This window comes from Lagopus leucura, unplaced genomic scaffold (genome assembly GCF_019238085.1).
Source record: "Lagopus leucura isolate 7727_CA_CO unplaced genomic scaffold, USGS_WTPT01 Super-Scaffold_739, whole genome shotgun sequence".
In the NCBI taxonomy this organism is placed as follows: domain Eukaryota; kingdom Metazoa; phylum Chordata; class Aves; order Galliformes; family Phasianidae; genus Lagopus; species Lagopus leucura.
In genome coordinates, this window is record NW_024962255.1 from 18,683,420 (window position 1) to 18,707,678 (window position 24,259).

General features: G+C 41.0%; 1 protein-coding gene across 1 annotated transcript; it reads right to left on the minus strand.

Moving 5' to 3' along the window:
- Positions 1 to 328: 328 nt before the first annotated feature.
- On the minus strand, positions 329 to 9,670 carry ACTA2 (actin alpha 2, smooth muscle). The gene is made up of 9 exons (XM_042863193.1): positions 9,579 to 9,670; positions 7,176 to 7,347; positions 5,516 to 5,644; positions 4,967 to 5,077; positions 4,389 to 4,473; positions 4,145 to 4,306; positions 3,721 to 3,912; positions 2,591 to 2,772; positions 329 to 1,800 (listed from the first exon to the last, which is right to left on the minus strand). The coding sequence occupies exons 2-9, from the start codon at positions 7,302 to 7,304 to the stop codon at positions 1,657 to 1,659; spliced, it is 1,134 nt and encodes a 377-aa protein (XP_042719127.1). The 5' UTR covers positions 7,305 to 7,347; positions 9,579 to 9,670; the 3' UTR covers positions 329 to 1,656.
- Between the last annotated feature and the right edge of the window lie 14,589 nt (positions 9,671 to 24,259).

A 24,259-nucleotide genomic window follows, 5' to 3' on the forward strand; every position in this document is an offset into this window, starting at 1 on the left:
TGTATTCACAGCTTCTTTGAATTTACATTGTATGTAGCAATGTAGAGGCAAACACATCAATTCAGGGATTTGTTTTCATCCTTGCATAGCTCACGTTTATGCTAAGTCATTAACATAATTAAATCCTTCACCTGAGTTCTGACCGTCATTGCATCCTGGAATAGTAGAGAAGAATCAGCCTTTTGGATAACTATGTTTTTTCCAGCAATTCTCTAGATGAAACTTCTATGTTAAATCAAGCTCTTATCCTGACAGTGATTTCCTGGATGTGGCTAGAGTTAGGCAAAAAGATCTATCTAGAGTAAGAAGGAAGAACCATACGAAGGTATTTGCTCTTACAAGAGTTTATTTAGCGTCTGTCCCAAGAAACCTAGATGACCTAGACTTTAAATAATAAGGTTAGTACAAAAGAGTTCAGAATGTGCACTGAGTCTGAAGACGGACAAGATCTGAAACCTAGCAGTTACGCAGCCATAGTAAATAACAGGTGCTGCTGCAAAAAACTTACAGGTTGAAAGGTAAAGCGTTACAGGTAGGTGAGATAAATAATTGAGTTTAAGGAAGGAAAATAAGTAACAAAAATAAATAGCATCCTTCATCCTGAATTCTAATGAATACGGATTGCAGCAAGGTCCTTAGAACTGACCTTCTTCAGATCTGTCTCAATTAATTCTTTGGTCATAAACATATTCATATATATGTATATATATACTTCTAAGACAGCAGTATTGGCTTCAATGCTTATGCATATACTTCTCTTAAAATCAGTTTCAATGTATTTAAGACAATAAGTGGAATCAGAAAAGTCATAGAAAAAAGGACATTGTCTAAAAACATTTTATCTGTTCTGATTACATTACATCCTCCCCTTCAGAAAAACAAACAAACTTCTGAAGAGCAATTGTATTAAGCCAGCTTAATTACCCTTTAGACTTTGCTGAAAATCACAACAACAACACAAGCTACACTCATTCTGAGGATATATAATAGCAAAGTCACCTTTTCAAGCTAGTATCAGAATTTAGATATGCTCCCAGAAGGACAGTTTTAGCTTCTATCAAAAATAAAACCAAAGAAAACAACCATGGAAAAGATATAGCAAGCAACATACGCTACTGGACCACAGAGTATAAGAAGTGCCTTTTCCAGCATGGTAGCTGTGAACTGAGAAGCGATGTGGTCAGATAGTATTTCTGGATAGAGCAGATGCAAAGCAGAATGCACGTGCTCCTCCTGGTATCAAGCACACACTGTGCCCCTCTGGTGCTGCCCAGAACTTTGGGAGCACCATGACTAGTTCTGCTTGCAGACTGAAATGCCTACCGAGGCCGAATGCTGGCACCGTACAGGCTGGCAGCTGGGCGTTTTCTGGCGTTGATACCATTGGCCAACATGTACCGCTTCTGAGCCCACAGCGCAGTAACAAATTTACGCCACGAGATGGAGCTTCGCACCAGCTGTAAAGGCAACTCCACAACTGCATCTCTAAAATAGGAGCAGCAATTTCGTTTGCATATTTTAAAATTTATTCCAAAAAAAAATACACCAATTAACCAGCCATTACGATGAAAGATTTATGGAATGAAATTTTAAGAATGTATTTTCCTGAATACATTCACAGTAATATGCTAAAAAGACATACAGGGATAAAGTGATTTAAAAGCATTTGCGGTGAACAATGGATGGGCCAGCTTCATCATATTCCTGTTTGCTGATCCACATCTGCTGGAAGGTAGAGAGGGAGGCAAGAATAGAGCCTCCAATCCAGACGGAGTACTTACGTTCAGGAGGAGCAATGATCTGTTTGAGAAATAAAACCATTAAATGCAACATTAAGCTATGAATTCGTTGTACAAAACTATTAAAGCATTGCTACTTTGTATTAGTGAAAAACACTGTACATATGCACTAATGTCTGCCCTTGCCTTGCAGTTAGCCACTGCAGCAAGCCATAGTTACAAAGTTGTTGCCTGAGCCTACACCCTTAATTCCTCTGGTTGAGTTAGCCTGCCCAACACAGCAACGTGTGTGTGTGTGCAGTCCTATCCACAAAAGACAAAAGGGGAGACAACCACTCTCATAGCATGAGACAAATATATAATGGTAGCCCAGGGGGGCTTGGAAGAATGAATGACGTTCCTATTAGTGCAGCTGACAAAATGTTTGCAAAGAAAGGAAGGGGAGAGCTGAAGCAACAGAAGGATTAATAACTTGTTAGAATCTTTTTCTTTACTTGTAAGCCAAAGACAGAAGCAGCATTTTCTACATCTAATTCCATTAGCCAAAAATTACTGAACAAGCTGCAGGTCTACAAAAATGTACATTGGTTGATTCCATGCTATTCTTCTTTGGCCTTGCTAAGTCAGTTTGCAGAACACAGCATGAGAAAGGAAGTGAGAGGAGTGAAGGCTCCTTTCTTCTTTTAGCAGCCAGGGTGACTCATCCAGTTACCAGGGATGATTTAGTAGAACATACAGACTCGACTGAAAATATGTACAAAGCACTTTGTAAAGAGTTGTTATTTTCTGTTAGATTTTTTGAGGATTTTTTACATGTCCCCCCAAATAGTTTACGAATAATTGCACTGTACCTTGATCTTCATGGTGCTGGGAGCTAGAGCAGTTATTTCCTTTTGCATCCTGTCTGCAATGCCCGGGTACATTGTAGTGCCTCCAGAAAGCACATTGTTGGCGTAAAGATCCTTTCTGATGTCTATGTCGCACTTCATGATGCTGTTGTAAGTGGTTTCATGAATGCCAGCAGACTCCATGCCTACAGAAATGACAGCAGAACACTGAGGAAGCAACTCCATACAGAGACTTAAAATTGTCTCTGAACAGACAATGTGAGCTGCAGTTTTTCTTTGGAAGACAACAGTTTTTAAGGTTGCAGAAACATGGAAAGTCATTCTGCAGCTGTTTGAATTATTTACTTAGGAGCTCCTTCAGGTACAGCTCTCCCTCCCCACACCCGTATGTACAGTCAACTCCTCATTAAAAAGAAAATCCAGGGGTACGGAGTAGTACAGTTTCCAATAGGCTTTTCCAGACAACCTCATACGTCCCAAGAATTCCTTATATGGTCCTGGAATCATCTGTTTTCTTTTTCATACTTTTTTTTCTCCTCTTTTTTTTTTTTCCCCTTCTTTCTGAGTCAGTTCAGAGATCAAACAGTCAAAATATGTCCCAAAACCTCTAAGTATGCAGCTACTTAATCTATTTCTGGGCTGACATTCTATCAAACAAGATTTTTAAGTGACCTTGCTGAAAGCTTACCTCCATGACCATTGATTTGTTCTGCAAATGTGACGGACCCTGGATTCAGATTTTGGGGGAGTCTTTCAGTAGAATAAAAATAGTGCATTTTGTCTGTTTGTTTTTTAACCCCTCTCTGCAAGCACACTCAGACTATAACCCTCATAATATTTAGAAAACTTTTTCTGCAGCCAAAATTTTCATAGTAACCAATACATGATGTACAAAATGGTGTGGGCTCAAAGCCAGAAATAAACACTCAGGGTTTATTTTGGGAAAGCATTTTGCTTTACTGTTTGACATAAATTTCCTCCCAGTGTATTAATAGTGCTGTTCTGAAAGATTATTTTATAATGGGCACTGGAACATACTTGAGTATACATCTAAATGAGCTAGCAGTGGGATAAAATCAGAAGAAAATAGAGACCCAGTATTTATACCAAAGCATAACAGTCATTCTACCTACCAATGAAAGATGGCTGGAAGAGAGTCTCTGGGCAGCGGAAGCGTTCATTTCCAATGGTGATGACCTGGCCATCAGGAAGCTCATAGCTTTTTTCCAGAGAGGAGGAAGAGGCAGCAGTGGCCATCTCATTTTCAAAGTCCAGGGCCACATAACACAGTTTCTCCTTGATGTCACGGACAATTTCACGTTCCGCTGTTGAGAAGATTCAGCTTTTAGAATGGCACTCAGCCACACCTTCATTCTCCAACATCCTCTCCATTTTTATGCAGATATTCTCTGCCAGTCCTGCAGAGAAAGTACTTTTTCCCTGTTGAATTCTTTCTTGTTAATAAAACAACTGCAGAACCATTGCTATTCCTTCTAAGGCAGCTAGAAACGTTGCACATTAAACAACTCCCCTCCTTGTCTAGCAGTGCATCCTTACCAGTTGTAACAAAGGAGTAGCCACGTTCTGTCAGGATCTTCATGAGGTAGTCTGTCAGGTCACGGCCAGCCAGGTCCAGACGCATGATGGCGTGTGGCAAAGCGTAACCTTCATAAATGGGCACGTTGTGGGTGACACCATCCCCAGAGTCAAGCACAATCCCTTTGAGAAGATAACACACAGTTCATGCTCAGGTGCTCACAAACAACTGCTTTGAACACCAGTGCCACCCCCAGAGGCCTACCTGTGGTACGTCCTGAAGCATATAGGGACAGAACAGCTTGGATAGCTACATACATGGCTGGCACGTTGAAAGTCTCAAACATAATCTGAAATGCAATTAACATAATTAGCTTAGCAGTAGGGATTTTAGATTAGTTGTATCATTACAACAAAGGAAAGGGAAAATACAAGATTTTTGTATTTAGTGATGGCAGTAACAAGGAAGGAAAATACATTTAAATCAAACATATTATCCTTTAAGACCCCTCTGTATCTGATCTACATCTACGATGTATCAATACAGACACATTAAAGATCATTGTGTAGTAGGCCTGGAAACACACACACACACAAAAAGATGAAAGTGGCAACACTTGGACAGACTGGAGTTCTCACATCCAAAACTGATTCACAGACTTTTTCAAGTAAATGTAGTAACGTAGACATCTGACACATAGTCATGTGCACTTTCTATCTTCCCTTACTATGAGATGCACACTACAGAACAGCCAAATTGTCGTGGCTAACTGAAATGTTGATGTTCACATCCTGCTGAATTCACAACGTTGGAATTATTCCACAGCTGTAGGGTGAGATTACCTGGGTCATTTTCTCTCTATTAGCTTTGGGATTCAGTGGTGCTTCAGTCAGCAGAGTTGGGTGCTCCTCAGGTGCAACACGGAGCTCATTATAGAAGGAGTGATGCCAGATCTGAGGATAATGGCAGAAGGCAAAGAAGAAAAATACCATCAACTAGCAGCTCAGGATGACTTTCAGACAGGTTTAATGCTCCAGCACTCTGCTTATAGCACTTTTGAGACCAGTGAGTAATGTTTCACATGCAATCGTTCTTACTGCCTTCATAGAAATAACCAAGGTAACTGGAAACACTCAATCCTCAGGTTAGAAATATCGCAGCTAACGATAAGTGATTTCTTCAAAGGGCACACAAATCAATGAAAATAAATATAATCTTACAATAGGAGAGAGAGATGCACAGGCTTAATTCCAGTTTGCTGCTAACAAGCTTCTCATTAAACCACACCTGACAGTGTGACACTTTCATCTAAAATTTACTAAGTTATGTGTTAAACATTCAGTTCAAGTGATTGTCTACCAATGATGCACATTATTTTAATACTGATGTACCTTCTCCATGTCATCCCAGTTGGTAATGATGCCATGCTCTATGGGGTATTTCAAGGTCAGGATTCCTCTCTTGCTTTGAGCCTCATCACCCACGTAGCTGTCTTTTTGACCCATACCAACCATCACACCCTAAAAAATAACATAAATAGAGTTAGTATCTCAAAGAGAGGTGTCACAAAGCAGTTACATTAGCTTAGATAAATTCAATTGCCAGTGATACTAATTACAAAACACTTTATAAATACTAATGATCGGAGAATTAATTGTTCCTTAATTTTCAAAATGAAATGTTTAGCCAATTCAAACCTCAAGTTCATTTTTCCACTACAATTAAAATAAACAGCACACAAGTACAATTTTTGTATGATGTTAAAATGCATGCACACACAAGAAGCACAATGTCAAATTCATCCAGATGAAGTAGAATGATAGACTTGTTTTAATGTTCTTTATTAGTTAGGGATGACCTGTCTGCTGAAAGAAAGCAGAAAGGGGACATTGTGCCATCTAAGGGCCACGATGCAACAATACACAATTCAGATTTTCCAAGTGTGTGAGTCAGAAGTTGGAAACTACTCTGGATGTACAGTAGTCTCTATGCTTTGAGTTAGAAATATTGTTAAAAAAGTAGTATACTGCAGGATGCTTTGACTACCTAACACTCTTACCAGAGCTTAAGTCATTTTATGTTCCAAACCTTGGCTTCTCTAACAAGTCATATCGTATTTTTCTACTGTGATTGTATGATTTATTTTTGAGCAATTAATATAATTAATCCCATCTACAAAAGATGACACTTGAATTTTTTTTTTTTATTATTTTTTTTTACTGTGGTATTGTTCAAACACTTCAGTTAGACCTCCTAGAGGCTATATCAAAAGGCCTATATTCCACTTGCCTTCAATGGCTTGAAAAATTATTAGCTGGGTGCATAAAGTGCCACATCTTACAGCCAGTCTCTCTCTTCTCATTTCAACATGTCCTTAGGTGACACAGAAGAAATAAGTTGGATTTTAAAACCCAGCAGCCAGTTTAGTCTGTTATGGACTAGCTAAGCTGCTCTAGATCTCACTAATGTTGATATGGCTTAGCAACCTTGTATTTAACAACTCAGCCAATAAATACACTTTGCAAACTATTAAAATTATTGGGAATGTATCATATGCTCAAATGTAAAACTTGAAGCTAAAAAATAAAAAAAAATAGAAAAAATCAGCCCTAGAAACCCCAGAGAGGTGTCTGGCTGTGACACAGTTAAAAGAAGAAGTAAGGTTGACAGGAAGCAGACTGACAACTTCTCCCCTCAGTTCCCTGCACATCATCTGTTGTCAGTTTTAGGGCAGTCAAAAATTCCAGATACTTCTCTGGGATTGCTTACTTTTAAACTGGCTGTACTCACCAAGTTCTCTGGGTGATGCAAAGTACAGAGAGAAGAGAGCATAGAAAGAAGTGAAAAAAAAACTTGTGAGAGAAGGATTCCTCTCTCACAAGGCTGAAGATCTGCTTTGACTCAGGTGAGTGCACTGCTGGACATATTTTACCTATAAATACCACATTACACAGATCATTCAGGGCTCAGTTAGCCTCAGCTCTGGGATGGAGGGTTGGGGACGGTGCATGTCTCCAAGCTCAGTATGGAACAACCGAAGCACTTTATCACCTGGTGCCTGGGACGACCCACGATGGAAGGGAAAACTGCTCTTGGGGCATCGTCCCCAGCGAAGCCGGCTTTACAGAGCCCTGACCCATTGTCACAAACAAGGGCAGTGCTGTCCTCCTCCTCACACATCTTCTACGTCAGTGTCCTCGGGTGCTCCAAGCAGAAAACAGCCCTATGAAAACAGCAGGAAAAGAATAATTGAAAAAGACAAAGTGAGGTACCAGAACCACCCTGTAAGACAGAGAATGCAGTATAAAAGGAACTGACACACAGGAGGGCTCCGTGCATCAGACATAATTCAAGATATTCCATAGAACTATTCCAGTCCTGCTGCATGGGCAGACAGGTCATTACAGCTCTGAGACAGCAAATGTTTATCTAAATTCCATCACGGAAATCCACCTCTGGGGAGTAGGTGGGAGATAAAGAAGATCGCTGGACTGACAGCTGCAAAAACAAAGGTCCCTTTGCATCATATTCAGCATGATGTCCCCTGCCTCTATCATCCTGACAGGAATGGTGCATGTAGAAAGATGACATCGTGACTTTAAAATGCAATCAAGGACAGCATGTGTTTTAAAACTGCCCATAGTATGTGCTCCATCATCATTTCAAACCAGTTAGTAAGCTCCATTTGTAGAATGACAGAGTAATTTATGCTGGCTCCTTGCTTCACTAAAACAGAAATTGTTTTTCTCCTCAGGCAACAGGAAGATAACAAGGGTAATAAAAATGCTTTGAAGGTTTGTATTAAAATCAATTATGGAACAAGCCCTGAATACTGGCACTCGAGAAGAACTATTTGCCCACAATTTATAGTGTGTTAGAGAATCACTTGACTAGCTGGGAGCTCGGGCTTCCATGCAGAGTTCAACAAATTGCAATGTGTTAACAGCTGAAGGAGACAGCTGTCTTCCAGCAGCCCAGCTAGCTCTTCGTGCAGCCGCTCAAACCTTCTGCATGGGAATGCTGGAAGCGCAGGATGAAGCAGCAGAGGGGTCAGTAAGAGCCATGTCTGATGAGTACAGGAGCATGAGGCAACATTCAGCCTCCACAGATGGACAAGCAGGGACAGCCTCCCCCAGACTCTTCACTGCAGACTCTTCACAGCCACGAGACACAGCCATGAGGCTGCTTCTGCAGGCTGCAGTTCTGCATGGATGTAGTAGTTCCCAGGAGAAGGCACAGAGAAGGAAATCCCACCTTGATGTACTCCAGATATTTTGTCATTATTACAAGGAAAGGAAAGTAGGTTGCAATTTTTGCATTTATTAAACTCTTGGGAAAACAGGTTCCTTATATTTAAGCATTTAGTCAATGTAGTACAATTGTTATCTAACATGAATGAACAGACTGGTTTAGACAAACCATTTCCTAATTAGGAAATATGCTTTCCAACCGTCTGTTTTTGGAACAGAGTTCGAGGTCAGGGGGTTTGCTCAAACTAATGCAGAGAATGAAATGCCAAAAATCACTTGGGGGAGGGGGGAGGAGGGAGCAGGAAAGGCTACATTTCTGAGCTTGGTGGACTCTAATGAAAACCATATTTAGTAATACAGCACAAAAAGCTGAAAAATCAAAACTGAATCATTCAGGCAGTAACTCTGCTTCCAAGGAGCAAGTTACAGCTCAGGACTGCCATGACGTGCAGTAGTAACATCCTCCAGCAGCCAAAGTCACTCAGCACTGCAGAATAAAGGAAAATATTCTCCCCAGCAATTAATACAGCATTTAGCCTCTTACTTCTACCTGCTTTACACTGAGAGACAACCAATCACGTCCCCAGCCTCCATATCATGTTATCAGAAGAACAACTCCAGCCACAAAAGGAATGCTGGGTATAGCATGATCTTTAATAAAATGTTTGGCATTTTGCAGAACATTGTTTCATATATATCAAGACAGCAACAAATACACATGCATCCTCTTTGTGTTAGATTAGATACTGCTATTTTGCATCTTCCAGCTCTTCTTACAGTCACATTCCAAAACACTCATGTCAGTTTAAGCTGATTTAAGAGCACCGAAGCAAAGCTGCTAAGAAATCACTACACAGTGTTCAAATTCACCCCTTCAGGAACCCTGTTCTGTCCAAAAGTAACTCCCCAGGGGCACATGGGTTCACTTAAATTCCAGCTGTACCATGACATAGTCTGTCTTTATATTACTATTGGAGTGTTGGTGGAATTGGCAAAATCATCAGATCCATTTCCATTTCAAAAGTGCTATAAAATAAATACAACTCAGCGTAGACTTTAAAAGCATTTTACCAATTTAATTCTAGTAAGTAATGTCTAAGCAAACTGCAGCACAGCAGTACATCCTCCTGAATATCTTCTATTTGACATTACTTAAAGTCATCCAGAAAAACATAAATCACACTCTTTGTTCATTGCCACTTACCCTGACAGTGCTTGGCTGGGGATAGCAGCTCTGGGATGGTGCACTGTGTATCCAAAAGCATCAGGGTTATATAGCCCCTTCAGCTCTTCTCCTCCCACCAGCCTCCCAAACAAGGAACAGAGATGAGAGAGACAGAGCTGAAGTCTCTAACAAAACCATATAGGGACCTTATTACAAAAACCTCTAATCTGGGTGGCCACAGGCCCTGAGTCCCTTCCACTGCATTCCAATGCAGAGCTCATGAAACAGGAGGAGACTTTCAGCTGTATAAGATAAACACTGCAGAACTTTAGGAGACTTGCTAAAATGCAGCAAGAAAAGCATGCCCGTGACTGATGCCCTCTGACAGGAAGAGCACACGTTTGAACAAGATAGGGAGGTCCAGGCTTCCACAGGAACATCCAAGAGGTAGAGCAAAAACTGACAGAGCAGACATTTGTGACAGGGAAGGTGTTTTTAAGGAGACACTTCGCTTTTGTTAAAGCTTTGAAAAGCTTTGAATCAAAGCAATGAGAATACTTTCAGCAAGTTAACAGCTGCTGAATTTTGCCACAAATTCACTTTAAAAGGTTCACACTTAGGGATACTGAAAGAAGAACCTGCTGTTGCACAGGGTTCATGGTAGGGTCTTTGAAGGCTATGTAAATGTTCTGCTCACAGATTGTTTTTGTGCCCCTTAGCATGTGATGGGTGAGAATCAATATCCTGTCTCCATCAGCTTACTTCCAAAGTACTAGGAACTGTGGACAAGCTTCATCCTAGTGTCAGTTCCACTGATGGACAGAAGTTGTAAATTCCTATCTCAAAACACTCATAATAAAGTTGTTGAATTTCATAACCTCCAGCTAGGTTTGTCGCTGAGCGTATTTTTAGCAACTAAAGCAAAGGTTCTCAATCTACGAGCTATTTTCAGAGGACTGGATTTCTATGGCTGCAGCCAGCTGTTCTCTAGGCAGACTGTGTCTCACGAGCAGCCCCTTTCACAGTCAAAAATACACTGCCTTTGAATTATTACTAGAGATCAGAAATTAGCATCCCTAAACGCTATCACTGAAGTACTACAAATTCAAAAATGGCCTATGCACATAAGCCAAGAAAGACACAAGAATCCAAATGAGATCCTTCCTTTGTGAGTCTTGTTGCAACAGGGAGCAGCACCATGTGTTTGCTTACAGAGTGCTGCCTAATCGAGTAGTCTTAATGCTAGAGATCTCCCATACAACCACACTGAGATTTCTTCTGCTACAGAGATTTGAGTACAAGGCAACATGTAAAGACAGCAGATAGGAAGAATTATGGACTGAAGACCAAAAGGAATTTAACTTTTAAGGAAAGAAACTCCTAAGGAATGCAATTGCTTTTGAGGCACAGATACAGAGGCTAACAAGTGTTGGATCATGAGCCATGTGAAAGCTATTCTTAATTTCAACTTTTAGCACTTGGACACAAAAGATAATAGGTATTAAACAAATAACAACATAGAACCTACAGAGTTAAGCAATCTATTGCAGAGGATATAGAGAAATATACCTTCTTGCATACCTTCAACAGGCCCTTAAACAACAGCCAAAAAGAAATATTTCTTTTCAAACAACATTCAAAACATAGCAGATGGAAATTATGTACTTTTCATATAGCTACATTATCAGCAAATCAGATCAAGGGGAAGAAGAATTTTTACGCAGCAAAACCCTTTAATGCAGTAACATGTCTGATTTTGAGACAAGCATTAATTAATAGAGGATGTATAATCCAAGACTTATAGATCCAGAAGAATCCAAATTAAGGTGAAGAATTAAATGACTGAAGGTTCACTCATCCAAAAAAAAAAAACCACCAAACAACCTTACTGATGCTGTATTGGGTACAGCATGTATGAGATTACAAAGCCAAGTAAATGCTCCTTCAGCAGGACTCCAATCAATTCACACAACATTTCTGCATAGCTAGAAATAGAGGCAACAGTTTTCTGCAGGAGACCTTTGTAGACACCATGGGAGGCAGGGGCCATGCAGATATTACAATGTTTCTTCTCTCTGTTAAACTTCATGGTATTCTGAGCAGCTCAGCCTGGTGCATATCCCAATACCAGCTGGGGCAATGGCTGCTCCGAGGAGTAGTTGTTTGGGTGGGGAGCATACGTCACTTCGAACTACATTGCATGTCATAGGCATCAAAGATTTGGGAGTTCCAACTTTCAGGGTGCTTGTGAAAGATACAGATGACATAGAAGATGACCCTGAGAAAGCAGTTGTTGATATGACCAAAAGTAGGATACACAGTGTTTGGAGGGACTATTTCCAGAGCATCTGCTAGAGTTAGGACTGTGCAGACTGGAACGGGGAAGTAAGCCCAGAGACTGACTTAGCAGCAGCTGTCGATACACAGAAGCAGCACAGCAAAACTCTGAAGATGCAGAACAACCATGCCTCCAGCACACAAAGGAGAGCCAGTGCTTTGCAGACAGCTCGTCTCTGGGGTGTTACACTATGGAAGGTCCCAGGACAGGAAGGAAGGCAGGCAAACAGGTAAACTATGCAAGGAAATGAGCTCAGTACAGCTAAGGGACATTACAAAATGCAGGCATTTCTTCTCTTTATAGTGATTCCATTGCTTAAGATATGATCACAGATATTGCTAAATAAAAACACATGGGGAAAAAATGGCATTAATAGTTTATACCTTTCTTCTCAGCAACATAGGTCATTGCCAGAGGGGTGGGAAAGGGGAAGTGAATATATATGGCATGAGACAGGAATAAGAACCTAAATAGAACAGGGCAGAACAAGTATTCTGAGAACCAAACCTAAATGTTGGGGATAAAATCTCTGAACTTTCCTCTATGGCTACAGACACATACCGGCTTAGCCCAGTCTGTTCTGTTCTCCAGAAAAAGAACAAATACCAAAATTCCACTCCTGAAAGCAGCCAAACTCCCCCTGTGGAGGCCACTTCCATCACCACTTTTTGTTCTCTACTTTTAAGTACTTATGGTGCTCATTTGTATGGAAACCACCAAGTGCAATTTGCCTGGTGTTTATACCCCAAGACTCCACTTCTTTCACATCTTTCTGGCATCCATTGCTGTTTTCATGCTATTTATCTGTCCAAAATGTTGTCCATCAGAGGAGTATGTCTGGAATACGATGAGAGAAAGAAAAATAAATAGAAAAAGCAATTCTCTTGCTTTTTTTCCAATATACTTTCCCCTGATCTTTTTATAGTACTACTAGCAAAGCTCCCATGTACAATGGCAACTTCTTTATTAACCATCTTTCAAGGTCTCAGTGGAAACTCTTAGCTACATTTCACAAGACAAGTTCTTTGTTTTTCTGTAACTTGTGCATATTTTCATCTGAACAGAAAATATGCTTTGGACTGCATGCTAACAGGAGCTATATGGCTCTGCCTAGGGAACAGACTTTGACTGTCCCAAGGAATGCAGGCTCAAAGGCCATGCACTAGTGTGTAGATGTCATACTTTTTTGGTAAAGAAGGGCAGAAGCTGTAGTTTTATCACAACTGCTACAGAAAACTGGGAAAAAAGTAACTCCTTTACTCATAACATTACAACTCATTACTTTATAAGGGAAAACAGCTTCTCACATGTGCATGAAGACCTTCCTGCTTAGATCTAATTGGCTGCTTAGGAATGAGACTCTGCTAAATATGTCTCTGGCTCCTTTTTATTTGGGGATTCCTTTCATCTTCTCGGCATTAGCAGAATCCCAAAATGTTTCTGTTTGTCTGGCTTCAGGCCCTCTCTTCTATCTCACTGATAGGCTTTACACTTTTCTTCTTCCCCTACCCTCTTAAGAATGACAGGAATAATGAAGCTTTAGGGAGCAGAAAGTCCTAATAACCTGATTCATTGCAGCTGTCATGCAGTGCACAGCTGTAAAGCATCAGAGCAATCGTTACCTGTCAGATACACAGACTGGCTTGCTCTACCACTGTCGGACTCTAACATCTTATGACAAAACAGCTCGAATCATTCTCAAGACAGTAAAACATGGCAGTTTTCAATCTGCAATGTTTAGAAAATAGTTTTGTCAGTGCTGTTTGAGAGCTAAAGAATAGTGTTTGCCTGCAGGGTGGGGTGATGAGCATTTTAATTCACAGTTTCCCTTCATCTTCTTAACAAGGATCTTCCTCCATAATAACATGAAGTAAAGTTGCCCTTCATTCAAAAATCAAAGGAAAATACTCAAAGTAAAAACGAGCTAATAGCTCCCTCCCCATCCTTCTTTGATGAATAAACAGTATGTAGGAATGAGTCCTGCTGCATCAGGCTGATAACACGTCTTTGCAATTTCCTTCCATCTTAAGCAAATTCTTATGACAGGGGACAGTGATAATTTTCTTCCTATACCCTTCCAGCTTTCTTGTGAGCAGTAGAAGGATTTCTTGAGACAGGATTTTGTATCAATATCATCATGTATAATAGATGCTGACAGATTCTTTTCCTCCAAAAATTTGCTTGATTTAAACACAGTTTTGGAGATACATCATTCTCCATGATTTGCTCTGGAAATAAGCCCTGCATTTCATCTGCAAGACACCACCCACAGCTCAAATTGCAGCTGAAGTGGACATCGCTCATGTCAGAAAGAAAACATCAGTATATGAGAAGTACAGTCAAAGGAATGCTGTCTCCATACCAAGAGCTGCAAATCCAGCAGAGATCCTGGATCAGTACTCGGGCCACTAGCCAAGGCTGAGCTCTGCCCTATTGTTCCTTAATACAGCAGCTACTCAGTAGCTAGTCCACAGTTCATGAAGACTGATCTGCCCTAAATGACACTGCATACAAGGGTTCCAGATAACATTACATCAACATGTTTCCTAAGAGTCATGAGAGAACAGATTCCCCCAGAATCAGAACTACTCTGATAATACAGTCTAAACTTGCCCAAATACAAATGACATCTTCCTACTGCATTACTTTGAAAAACAAGCACTGTACTTGTAAGAAACTCAGAACACATGACATTTGTACATGGGCAGGCAGGAAGCAGGGGTCCTTCCTCCTCTCTTCTTTCACGTATGTTCTTAGCTCCTTAATCAACATATTCCTGTACTGGCAGCAATAAGAAAACCTAATGGCTGCATGGAAGAGAAGCCCTACCGCTAGCTCACCAAAAGAAAAGTTTCGAGATGAGCTTGTGCAATGGGAGAGATCAGATATTTCCCATCAGAAAAAAATATTCTGAAAGCAGGTTTCATAAGGCTTCTATTTACAGATTAAGATGTGGACCCATGGCATGTCTAGTCAAATCACAGTTCCACGAGCTTCAGTGCCTCTATCAGCCAGTCAGCTGCCCCTCCAGCGAGCAGCAAGGAAAAGGACCTCTAGAGGGCAGTTTTTCCACTATTGAATTTACCAGTTCTTCTAGAGTTAGAATTTCATTTTTTTCTGATCAACACACAGCTTCTTTGCATGCAGGCTCTGGCTGATAGCGAACTTTACAGTTCTCCTCAAGACAGATTTTCACAAGAAGGTACTTACCTCTCCAGATGGGCCAGCCATGGCTTCCAGCTTCTTTCTCCTGGCTCCTTGGCTGGGCACATGCAGCATAACTAGGTATCATTGCTAGGCAGGACCAGAAAAACCCGTCCTCGTAGCAAATTCTTTGTCTCCTAGAGGAGTTACTCAGCACAACTAACAACTCCTGAGAGTACAGTTGTACTTTTTTTTTTTTTTTTTTTTTTTTTTTTTTTAAAGCTTACATGAGAAATACTATGTCCCAGTGGAATAATGAGCATTAAATATCAATAAACTGAAGGACATTTGAAAACAAGTGGAAATATAAAACCGGTAAGAATGAAGTTAACACAAAGTTTTGAAAATATCTTAGGGTAAAAAGGAAATGTACTTTTGGGACCAGCATACTACTACATGGAAATATATGCACATACATAATTGTTAAAAACAATACACCAAATGCAAACACATTTAATACATGTTTGTTTTCTGTATGAGAAAAGAGCCACGTGGCAATTCAAAGCATTGCAAAATGGACTTGGGCTATTTCATACCCACTGCAAGAGAGTGAAAGAACAGGCAGTAAAGTTAGACACATGCAGTGCAGCAGTTCTGGATGGTGCACGTCCATCCATGTAGTCCAAGACAACAGGCTGAACCATGTCCAGAGCAATTAACGCTTTTTTTAATTGGCTCTTAGAAGTGATTAAGGGGATTTTACAAAACAGGAAGAAAGATGGCTTACCAAAAATGCCAAGCATGTAACTGGAAAAAGTAGCCTCTTGCAAACTTGTCAGGTAAACACATTCTAACTGCCACAGCCACCACCACAGAATTGAAATAATTTAAAAAGCAAAAGGGGATGTTACAACAGATGATGAAGATGGCTTTATGAAAATTACTTCTCAAACTTTTTTTTTTAAAAAAAGAGAAATATTACAAATTCAGGTGTAAAAGATTAGTCCTAAAGTTTCTAACTTTCTAAAACATAGTATTGTTAAAAATTAGGCTAATGCAGAGTTGACATACAGATGTCTGTAAGTCTCACAAAAAGCAGTGCAGGGATGTTGCTGCTGAGTGGGTGTGACCGTGTGGGACCTTCCCTCCTCATCATTGGCTATGACATTTAATGCTTTTAGCAGTGGTCTGAATGATAACAACTGCAGATCAACAAGGTGTCTGCAAGTATATTTGCAACTTGCTATAATCTATATTGCAGATCTAAAAGACAGAGTCCTCCCCTGCAGGATACTGTATATAATATGAAGCCCAGATAATGAGATGCCTTTGCATCTCTGACCTGCACAAAAGGATTTCCGCTTCTATCTGTATGATTTTTGCTGGGTGTCACTTTGGTTGATGAAAACAAGGTGCAGACAAACACACCTGGTAAAGGGGTGCCTAACTCACTGCTGGTGGTAGGAAGGACAGAACAACACTGGTGCCATCCTCTGTCCTCTATGCAGAGTCCAACTGCCTCTGTGACATCTCCCCACACACATCTTGGCCGCTGCCTGGGCCTAGAATAGCCACTCTTGTCCTCTGTAGTGCTCCAATCGACCGATGGCTAAAGATGTTTGGTCACTTAGCCAGGATAAACTTACCACACAGCAGCTGTTCATATTCTGGTACATTCAGTTTGTGAACTTCTCCCCAAGTGACAACCAAGTCTCACAAAAAGATTGAGATAGGCAGGTTTTCACCTTTGCTTTGCAGATGCATTTTGTTTACATAAGGTAGTTCCTTCCTCTTTCTTGTCTTGTCAACTACAGAGAAGCACAAGATTATGTCATTTTTCTTTATAATAATTTGCTTGGTTTTCTGAAAGCATACCACCATTTTCCAGCCAAATGTTCCTTTTTCCTTTCCCACTAAAAGTATTTTACATGCCTACCTTTAACTATTTACTCAAATTTTCTATCATAACAAAGAATATTTTGCTGTTTTCCTTTTATGAATGTAAGAGATGGTTGGACATATATTTCTGAAACAAACAAACAAACAAACAAACCAGAAAAACAAACAAACAAACAGAATTCTACAAAGTTTTCATTCATTCCAGCCTATTCAAGTTCATTTTTTCACTAGAATCAATGGCAAGACAACCTCTGGCTTCATAGGGGGTAGAAAAGAGAGGACTTGGATCTGATCTGCTGGTTGTCCAGCTGCAGACTTCTCTGACCTCAACTGCTTTTTGATGTATTTCTTAACAAGGAAAGAATCACAAGTACTGTTCTGTATTGCCCATACACATTTACTGTACATGCAGAGATTGTTACAGACACAGCTCTGCTGCACTGCACTGCAGACTGCCTCTGTTCCACAGATGGAAAGCTAACATCCACACAATTTCACTGAGGTTATCAGGACTTCATGAATATTCCAAGTACTTACGAGCAGAAAATGATATAACATGCTTGTTCATGTTCTGTTCTTCTAGCAAGTCTAACAGCACTAAGTAAAAGACAAGCTTTTGTAAACTTCTGTCCCAGAATTACTGTTTCTACCACACAATCTCTGTTTTGGGTACTTCCCAGGTTTCTCTTTCTTTCAGTTCCTCGCTAGTAACTCCTTGAACAGACTTAGTAACTTCTTTCACTGCTGCAAAACACTGCTATCCAGGCATCTGAAAATGTCTGGACAGCTTTCACAGGAGGATACCAGAACTACACACACATCTTTTGGCATCCTAATTAATCTGTCACTTCCTGTACTGTACTTAGCTGTCTTTAGGAATTCACTGACAAGTCCAAATGCTCATACCTCTTCAACACAACATAAATCTTTCCTTTGCACTCTGATTGGTCTGCATTACGCAGCACGAACACATTGCTTAACAAAAGGAGAAAATTAACTAATTAGCCGGTCTGCAGCATAAACACATTTCTGAACTGTATATAAATAAAGCAACGTTGGGACAGTAGTGGCAGCATTAAAAACTCAGCACCACTCCCACTGCAAACATCCTGGCCTCCTCAGAAACAAGGGCTGCAGGGGGGAGTGGGGAACAAACCACTTGGGAAAAAGGGTTTACATCTGTTTTCTTTTTTTCTGCTTACACCATGGAAACAACAGTCTGTATGAACTTAAATCTTCCCTACTTTGTTGATTTTTGGTAATTTATAGTTATCCTTTGACAGACTTTTTTGCCAGATCCCTTTTTATACATGTAGGCCCTCTAAAGAGAAAACAAGACGGTGGGTTCTGAACCAGGTCACTCAGGAATAGAGGAGCTGTGGCTGGGAGAGCCAAGAAGATGCTCCTCGTGGTAAAAGCCCTTCAACACACCAAGCCAGGGTGGTCCAGGCTCTGCCACATGCGAGGCACAGAGCAGAGCATCTGCTCCTCTCTGAAGCTGAGAGAGAAGGGAACCAGCCCTGCCCTGCAGAGGGCGGGAAGTCCCCTGTTAACGACACAACACATCTCGACATCCGCTTGGTGCACATGTGGTAAAATCGTAGCTTCACTCGAGAAAACATCAAAATGACCACTGATCTCACATATGGCTCACCGAAGTGACTGAATAAGAGTGGAGAACCCTTTTGCTTGTTCCCCCTCAGGAACTCCCTCCTTCAGCCCATCTACTCCCTCCCCCTCCTTCACCCCATCTACTCTTGCAGGAGACAGGCTGGTGGCAGCAGGAGAGAGGGGGATCCCATGCAGCGTGGAAAGAATGCCATTTCAGAAATGCTTGGCTTCAAATAAGTACGTATATGAGAAATGAGTCAGCTGAAAAGTATCACGAACATACTATCTGGGAACTAAGACGGCTACATCAAACACCAACATTACTGTATCCCTTGTTGTTACAGCCACCGTCGGAGACATACAGGATTCTAAACCCATAATTTAATTGCTGAGAATACTGACAGAAAACAATCAACTGTTTTTTCACAGAAATATAAATTAGTCCATACTCCTTTTATCTGCTTCATGCTCACAAAAGCTCAGCTCAGAGGAGGTTGTGCAGCTGAGCACAGGAGTTATGACTCATCCCTGCCACTGTATGATCTGCCCAGGCCTGTTTGTGCAGATGTGCAGTGAATGTGGGTGTGTGAGTGAGGGAAGGGAATGGTGATAGTCCACCAGGTCCAAACCTGCTCCTGCCACAAGTTTACTTTACCAACATTTTGCTCTTGGTCATCTCCCTGAAGCTCAAATCCCATTGAAAAAGCACACAGCAGTGCCTGGAGACAAACGTTCAGAGTGAGAACACTGCATCCTGTTCTCGCTCTGAAGAATGTTTGATGTTACAGAGGATGGCAAATCATATCTGAGATGCTAGTGGGAGGGATAAAATTTTCCACTTCACTGTCCCTCCCCCAAAAGAATTTTAAAGGTTAAGTGATATTAAAAACACAGGAGAGTTGGGAGCATCAGCCACTAGGCACCGTGTTATCTCCCTGTGCTAATCTCAATTGTCAGATGATATCCCACAAACAGAGCATGACGGAACAAAGCTGACTGGAGGTCCTAAATCACAAACACACGGTATTTGTTACAGTTTTAGAAGCTGCGATCAGGAACAGTGTGCTAAGATCTTTCAAGATGTTTCTTTTAGTTTCTCCTCTCTACCATCACCTTTAATAAAACCTTTGTTAACTTTAAACACATTATGAAAATGCTTTTCCCCAGAGTGTGGCTGGTTTCATGTCACTTACTACCTGAAATTAAGACAACTGCCATGCTTATTACCTCCACCTTCAGACCAACAGTTTTAACCAACAGTTAAAAGCAAAACTAAATACCTCCTTTTACACACATTTGCCTTTTAACTCCAGACATTCCTCTACAGATATTTCTGTCTCACTGTCACTGCTAGTACTCAGCCTTGGATTTTATTCACAGCTGTAGGAAACTGTAACACAACTCAGACCAAATCATGGCCAAGCACTGTCCAAAGGAATAGGCTTAAGCACTTCGTTACTGATCCCCTGGAGGACATGTAGAGTGCCTTGCACATAATCTCTAGAGCTTTTACAGTTCATCTGTTACACATTGGATAGTTAGCATTCGCTTTAAACTAAGCTCTGCAAGGAGAAAGCATGATCTCAGTAACACTATCCTCAAAAATGTTGCTAAGAGAAAAAAGCCTACCAGCAAGCCACTGAAGCTAAGCTGCCAGCTGCAAGCTCTGGATAAAGACAGAGGTCTGCAAAAGTTTCCAAAGAGATGTATCTACAATGTATCAGTTGGTCACATAGTCAAATTTTAACTGAGCCAGTGAGATGTGCAAAATATTCGCTAAAAAGTGCAGCTTTCAGGATCTCAGCACTCACAGTCATAGGGCACATACTCAAACGACTGGGACAGGACAGTCCCATGGCTAAAATAAAATCAATAATCAACCCTAAGATAGAAATACATCTACATTTATGGTAAGGTTATAGTGATTGGCTGTGAGAGCTACCAGGCATCCAGCCAATTTGCTTTTCCAGTCTAAAGAAATGCTCGGTTTGTTTGAAAAACGATTTTTTTTCCTGCTGTGAAGAATGCATTGACGTCATCAAACTGGGCCTGCTGAACAAGAGCCTGGAGCAGTAGTGCCATCAAGAAGCTGAACTGTGGGAGTAAGGGTACACATCTATTTTACCTTTCAGTGCCAGGGACAGTTCCCAGGTCTTATTCATCCCCTCTAGAAGAGAACTGCTAATGGGATAAGTGACTTGTAACAAGTTTCAGTTTCCTGCTGTTTTTTTTTTACATCAGTCACACACACACACAGACCAGAGAAACAGAGGCTCCTGAGATGCTCCCACTGAGAGGTCTTTAGTTAAACACAGCTGCTACCCTGGATCTCACCTGGGTTCAGACATCATCTATATCCCTCATTCCAGCAGTCCTACGACTGATACTTCTATCACCAGTGAGAGTTTTACATTTGCTCCCTTCCCTATCCCCTCTTTTTTATTTTTAAATACACCATCATCTGTGGCTCTGCATGTCAGATTATCCAACTACTATTTCTTCTGACAGCAACATGCCGGAACTCTCCAATCTGTTTGATTAACACCACACAGCAGCAGCCTTACAGAACAACACAGGAAGCAGCAGAGTTTGCAAACTTCTGAGATGACACACTGCTTTCCCATTTCTATGCTGCCATGCCGACAGGGTGTTTGGGCCCACTCAGGGCCCTGCTACCACATCATCTGTCCAAGATCCTTTCACTATTACCACCAACCTAAGTGCTTATCAGTAGCACTTTAGAAAGGGTGAAGAGCAATCCTGAGATTTTACAAAGAGGCCATATCACAGTGCAACGTAAAAGCCAACACAGTCACTGAAGATCATTACTAATATTCTCTCACATTTTCTTCCCTTCTCATTCAAATCAGGTTGCCAAAATACAACTGTTATCCTCCTTAAATTGGACTTTAGGGCAAATCTATTGTCTACTGAAGAACAGCCAACATACTCAAAACCAGAAAATGCAAGGTTAAGAGATGAAGACAATTGTATTGAGTTCATTACCATTCTAAATTTCTAGAGATCCTACATCTAGCTCACTAATGTACTCCAGGTGTAAGTCTTCTATGCAACAATGTTCTAAAGTGCATTACAGGTCAAAGGAGAATTTAAGTTTGATGGAAGCACTTCGGTTAAATTATATTGTTTTAATCTAAATTGCCCAATTTTAGCACAAAAAAAAAAAAATAAAAAAAAAATTGTTAAATAATCACCAATACACAGAAACCAAAATGAAATTGAGTATTAAAAAAAACAATATATTTTAATTAGGAAAGAAAAAACAAAACAAAACAAAACCAAACACCAACAATGTGTAACCAAAGAACAAAGTGGTAGAAAGCAAGTCAGATCTCACGCTTTTCCCCCCAGAACACAAGTGTGGATTCAATGTTTTGAAGTTCAGACCAATACAATGCACAGACCCCAGGTTTGTGCTTATTTCACTGTGACATCTTTCCTTCATCTAAGAGACAAAGTGTGATGGCCTTCTCAAAATTTAAATGTTCATAATATCATAATACCCTGATGGAGTCAGTTTTAATCTGTTCAAGTAGGCTTCTGGGTGAGAAAGAAAGTTGAATGCCAATTAAGGCTTGAATATAAATTCCCAAAACCAGAACACTGCAGTAATATGTTTAAACTCCTCCTTATGCCATTTTTGCAGCTATTTTTAACAGAATTTTTTATGATCAGTGCCTGCATGCAAGCACGGAACAACAATAAAACCCAATGCACAAATCAGAACAGCGCAGTGAGTAGGTCAACAACTTCACCTTAGATTCAAAATCTTACATTTCTAAAGGTAGAGCTGCAAAGAAGCCAAAAAACTCAGGCTGCTACATGGTAACTGTTTCTTGAGTTTGATTCTTCTGAAATCTGCTCCCAATTTGCATATTAGGAAACACGCAGGGACATCTGCTGGTAGAAAAAATTATGCAGCCATCCAAAGGGATTTTGATATACTCAAAAGGTGGGCCTATGGGAACTTTATGAGGTACAACAAAGCCAAGTGCAAGGTGTTGTAATTGGGTCAGGGCAATCCCAGATATGATTACAGAGTGGAAGAACTCCTTGAGAGCAGTCCTGTCAAGCAGGTCTTGGTGGATGAAAAGCTGAACTTAAGCCAGCAGCCCGTAGGCCAGCTGTAATCCTGGGCTGCATCAGAAGAGGAGTGCCCAGCAGGATGAGGGGAGTAATTGTCCCTCTCTCCTCTGCTCTCAAGAGGCACCACCTGGAGTATTGCATCCAAACCTGGGGCCTCCAGCACAGGAAAGATGTCATGCTTTTGGAGAGAGTCCAGAGTAGGGCATCAAAACACTCAGAGGGCTGGAGCACCTCTCCTATAAAGACAGACTGCAGAAGCTGGACTTGCTTTGGAGTTTTGGAGATGAGAAAGCTCCAGGGAGACTTCATTATGGCCTTTCAGTGTATGAAGGGACATTATAAACAGGAAAGAAATCAACTTTTTACATGGGTAGATAGTGATAGGACAAGTGGTAATGATTTTAAACTAAAGGAGTGGAGATTTAGGTCAGATGTCAAGGGAAACTTCTCACTGAGAGGGTGATGAGGTGCTGGTGTGGGCTGCCCAGAGAGCAGTGTATGCCCCATTCCAGGAGGTGTTCAAGGCCAGGTTGGATGGGGCCCTGGGCATCCCAATCTAGTGCTTGATCTAAAGTCGACAACCTGGCCACAGCAAGAGGTTGGAACTTGATGATCTTGAGGTCCCTTCTAGCCTAAGCTGTTCTATGATCTCAGACTTTTGCACAGAACTCAGCTGACACATGAATTAAACCTCAGATGGTGGGTAAGTAAGAAATACATTCAAAGCTGCCACTTCTGCCAGCCTAAAAGTGCTGCTACAGCCCAAAAAGGAGCACAAAGTTGGGCACAGCAAAGCAGTGCTTTCATAAGAATAACCAATCAACAAACAAAACCCCTCCAAACACACTGCTCTCTCTTGGTTTGCGTCTATTACACAAGGAAACTCCAAACAGCTACAGTTGCCAGCCAGAAGGCACAACCCCAAGTCATGGGTAGTCGCTCTCATTTTCACAAGAAGGTGGCGGCTTCTGAAAGATCTCTTAGAGCTAACTACCAAGAAAAAAACACTCCACCGCAAAACTGATCTGCACACGCTCTCAGTTACACCTCCTGGGGGGCAGGGAGGAATGCAAACGACTTGTATCAAATAGACGTTCCTTACATTACTAGAAGATATGCAATAGTTAGGGCAAGGGGAATACCTTGGTGTTGTTAAATGCTAAGCAATACTTGGTGAGAACCCAGTTGTGTTAGATTTTGTTTACTGGACAAACCACAATCCTGTAAGTGACGCATTTGGAAATAACACTGTTGCAGCGCAATCTGCAGAGCCAGGCAACACTGTTTGCAGTAACCTCTTTACCCTTATGCAAACTTCCGCTAAAATAAACAACCCTGAGTGCATACCAGTTTGGGTTTGGCCTGTAGGAATGACAGGCCCATAGCAAAGGTACCACACCAAGGAGGGCTGTTACCTCCCAGCTTCTCTCCATACTGCCAGTCGGAAGGAAAAGAGCTGATTGCTATGGGATACTCCAGAGGCAGCACCTCCAAAAACTGTGTCACTGCTGCAAGCAATTTGTTCTGTCCGGAAGTGGTCAAAAACCTAAAATATTTTAAACAGCATCTTTTTATCTTATCTTTTTTTTTTTTTTTTTTTTTTTTTTTTTTTTTTTTTTTT

What these genes read in the sequence shown, in the direction of transcription:
- ACTA2 (XM_042863193.1), bottom strand. Translation starts at nt 7,304, where the DNA reads ATGTGTGAGGAGGAGGACAGCACTGCCCTTGTTTGTGACAATGGGTCA. An exon ending in ATAGAGAGAAAATGACCCAG is followed by an intron (nt 4,474 to 4,966) that starts GTAATCTCACCC and finishes ATTGCATTTCAG; the next exon opens with ATTATGTTTGAGACTTTCAA. An exon ending in TGCTTCAGGACGTACCACAG is followed by an intron (nt 4,307 to 4,388) that starts GTAGGCCTCTGG and finishes ATCTTCTCAAAG; the next exon opens with GGATTGTGCTTGACTCTGGG.